The sequence below is a fragment of the Cynocephalus volans genome, chromosome 10, assembly GCF_027409185.1.
Source record: "Cynocephalus volans isolate mCynVol1 chromosome 10, mCynVol1.pri, whole genome shotgun sequence".
In the NCBI taxonomy this organism is placed as follows: Eukaryota; Metazoa; Chordata; class Mammalia; order Dermoptera; family Cynocephalidae; genus Cynocephalus; species Cynocephalus volans.
The window spans coordinates 106,612,899-106,616,687 of NC_084469.1; the positions used below are offsets into that span (position 1 = coordinate 106,612,899).

The 3,789-nt window shown below is 35.2% G+C and overlaps 1 protein-coding gene across 1 annotated transcript; it reads left to right on the forward strand.

Moving 5' to 3' along the window:
• The first annotated feature begins 251 nt into the window (after positions 1-251).
• On the forward strand, positions 252-1,214 carry LOC134387622 (olfactory receptor 7A10-like). The gene has a single exon (XM_063110038.1). The coding sequence runs from the start codon at positions 252-254 to the stop codon at positions 1,212-1,214; it is 963 nt and encodes a 320-aa protein (XP_062966108.1).
• The last annotated feature ends 2,575 nt before the right edge of the window (positions 1,215-3,789 follow it).

Consider the following 3,789-nt stretch of genomic DNA (forward strand, 5'->3'; position numbering starts at 1 on the left):
AAATTTGCTCATTAAAACTGCAGAATACATGACTTCTTGGGGAAAGGTTAAGAGTAGGATAGGAATTCCCAATCAGATATAGCATGGCAGGTAGGACAAATACGCTCAAAGGGATGAGATCCATAAATGAAATATAATAATTAATTGATTGACTGCAAAATATATTGGAGCATTTCAAGTTTGTGAGTAATGTTCTTTTAATTAAAAATTGGTTATGGTATTTTTCTCTTCTCTGGTAGTCCACTCACCACATGGAACCTGGGAATGATACACGAATTTCAGAATTTCTTCTTCAAGGATTTTCAGAGACACCAGAACTGCAGTCCTTCATATTTGGGCTGTTCCTGTCCATGTATCTGAACACTGTGTTTGGAAACCTGCTCATCATCCTGGCCATCATCTCAGACTCCCACCTCCATACACCCATGTACTTCTTCCTCTCCAACCTGTCCTTTGTGGACATCTGTTTCACCTCCACCACCGTCCCAAAGATGCTGCTGAATATACAGACACAGAGCAAAGCCATAACCTATGCGGGCTGCATCACCCAGATGTACTTTTTCTGTTTTTTTGTAGTGTTCGATGAATTTCTCCTGGCGGTGATGGCATATGACCGGTTTGTGGCCATCTGTCACCCACTGCACTATATGGTCATCATGAACTCCCAGTTCTGTGTGTGGCTGGTTCTGATTTGTGGCATTATCACTGCCACGCAATCCTTGTTACATAGCTTAATGGTGTTGCGGCTGTCCTTCTGCACAGACTTGGAAATCCCCCACTTTTTCTGTGAAGTTAATCAGGTGGTCCACCGTGCCTGCTCTGACACTTTTCTTAATGATGTGGTGATATATTTTGCATCTGTGCTCCTGGGTGGTTTTCCCCTTGCTGGTATCCTTTACTCTTATTATAAGATAGTTTCCTCCATATGTGGAATCTCAGCAGCTCAGGGGAAGTACAAAGCTTTTTCCACCTGTGCATCTCACCTCTCAGTTGTCTCCTTATTCTATGGTACAAGCCTAGGAGTGTACTTTAGTTCTGCTGCTGCACACAACTCACACTCAAGTGCTACAGCCTCAGTGATGTACACTGTGGTCACACCCATGCTGAACCCCTTCATCTACAGCCTGAGGAATAAAGAGATAAAGAGGGCTCTGAGGAGATTACTTGGGAGAGAAACTAGAAAAAGGTCAATTGTCTGTGACTCAAAACCCTAGGGCTCAAAACCCCAGAGTCAGAAATGGCAAAAGGCTACTTAGATTGTGCAAATAGAATGTTTCTTTCTGCTATTACCCAGAATTAGTGTGACTTTGATTTCAACTTCTGCAATTTAAGTAACTCAGTTTTGTAAGCTTACCGCTCTATCTGCCATCCTCTCAGTTTTCTCTATTGGTTCATTTTTTTTTTTCTTAAGTTGATTCTAACTCTGAAATCCCCATTTATTTCAAGGAGCCACACGGATTATTAAGAATAATTTCTTCTCAAATGGCATGTACAGTACAATTTTTCTTTTCTTCTACTAAAGAAAATAGTCATTTATTGTACTCCTATGTAAAAAAAAAAAGAAAAAAGAAAACAAACTACATTGACAACTAAGGTCATTTAGATAATTTTATAGTAGAGGAAAATCTGATACCAGATTTTCTGCTTGTGCCCTTTATTCCTTTGTAAATCACTACTCAAACTGCTCTTCCTGGTAATATAAAGTTTAACACACCAGTTTGTTTTATAGCTTTTTGGATTGTATTCTCTTCTTTAAGATTACGTTTCGTAATCAGTTCAGTGATCACAGTGCCTACATAGTCACTAGCAAAAAAGAAAAGTCACAGATTACAATCTACATGTCTCTAAGTGGAGTCTAAATGGAAAGACAAATTTGAATAAATGGTTTGTCTTAGTTTGTTCTTAGAGTTAGAAATGAATGTAAATATGATAAAACAAATATTAAATTATACATTGTATCACTATGCAAAATATTTCTTTTTACTCTGTATATCCACTCATTAAAGTAAGGAAAATTGTTGTTTATGTATAAATGGATTATCCATTGCAGAGAAGGATGGGTTGGCTGGTTTTATATTTTAATATTGAATTATCTTCCTGTTTCCACTTGAAAACTTCCAGTGCTGCCTACACATATGAATGCTTTCATTGCACAAAGTGCAACATCTCCTTTTCTAAACTTTGTCATAATCACTAAACGAGTCATGTTAACAGTACTAATATCATCTGTTATATATCTTATTTATACTCAGGGTGCTCTTTAATCCTCACAAGTGATCTTGAATTTCTGTTCAGTCAAGTTACTTGTGGTAGCTATTTTTCCTGTACAAACATCCATGTCCTTCCAATCTCGTGGTTATCTGGAAAGGACGTTGATGTAGTCACTTTTTAATACAATTTTCTGGAATAAATTTAGGTAACAAAGTAATTATGACTGCTGTCTTCAGATATCATAACGAAGACCAAACATACAACATAACAAGTTATTATAATTCCTCTCAGTCCTGTTCACTCTGGTTATTTTATCAGGTAGTTATTGTGTATAATCAGCCATCCTGAAAGGAAATGGTTAAATATAATGTCTTTATTAATGAATGTTATTGCATGGTGGAAAGTTTATCTAAGCTCTCCTAGTCTGCTCATAAATCTGTAGTCAGATATGTGTAATCTTGGGAGGCTCTGCTGATCTTAGCTGGGCTTTCTCATCTATTGGGGTCTCATCTGGCTGTTGGCTGATCTTACCTCGGACAACTGGCTTCTCTTCCATATTTCATTGCCTCCTATAGCCAGATAGTCTGGATTTGTTCACTTGGCTGAGCAAGTGAAAAGTCACATGTAAACCCAGAAAACAAGTCTTAAATTTAAGAAGATTGAAATCATATCAAGTATCTTTTCTGACCACAGTGATATAACTAGAAATCAATAGCAGGAGAAACCTCAAAAAATTTACAAATAGATGAAAATTAAATAATACACTGCTGAATAAATGTCAATCAAAAAATTTTAAAATTTTTGAGACAGATGAAAATGAAAATATAATATACCAAAACCTTGGGTCCAGTAGAAGCAGTTCTAAAAGTAAAGTTTTCAGCAATTAACACCTTAATCAAAATGATAAAATAAAAGGGAGAAAGAGAAAGATCACAAATAAATAACCTAATTTGACACCTCAAGAGACCAGAAAAACAAGAACAAACTAAGCCAAACACTAGTATGTAGAGGGAAACAATAAAGATAAGAGCAGAAATAAATAAAATAGACACTAAAAAAACAATAGAAAAGATCAAAAAATAAAGAGTTGGTATTTTGAAAAGATCAACAAAATGAACAAACCTTTATGTAGACTAACAAATAAGAACAAAGACTCAAATAAAGAAAATCAGAGATTAAAAAAGTACACATTACAAAAGATACCACAGAAATACAAAGGATCATAACAGCATATTATGAACAATTGTACATCAATTGGATAAAATAGAATAAATTAATAGATTTCTGGACACACACACACTGACGAGAATTGAATTACAAAGACATAGAACATATGAACAAATCAATAACAAGTGAAGACATAAAATCAGGAATAAAATGTCTCTCATTAAGGAAAAGCTCAGGACCTGATGGCTTCACTGCTGAATTCTATCAAACATATTTTTGAAAATTGAAAAATCCCACTCAAACTCTCTCATAAAATTGAAAAATAGTGAATACTTATGAATACAAATGAATGAATACAAAAAAAAGAATACAAATTCATTTTGCAAGGCCAGCACTATGCTGATACCAAAA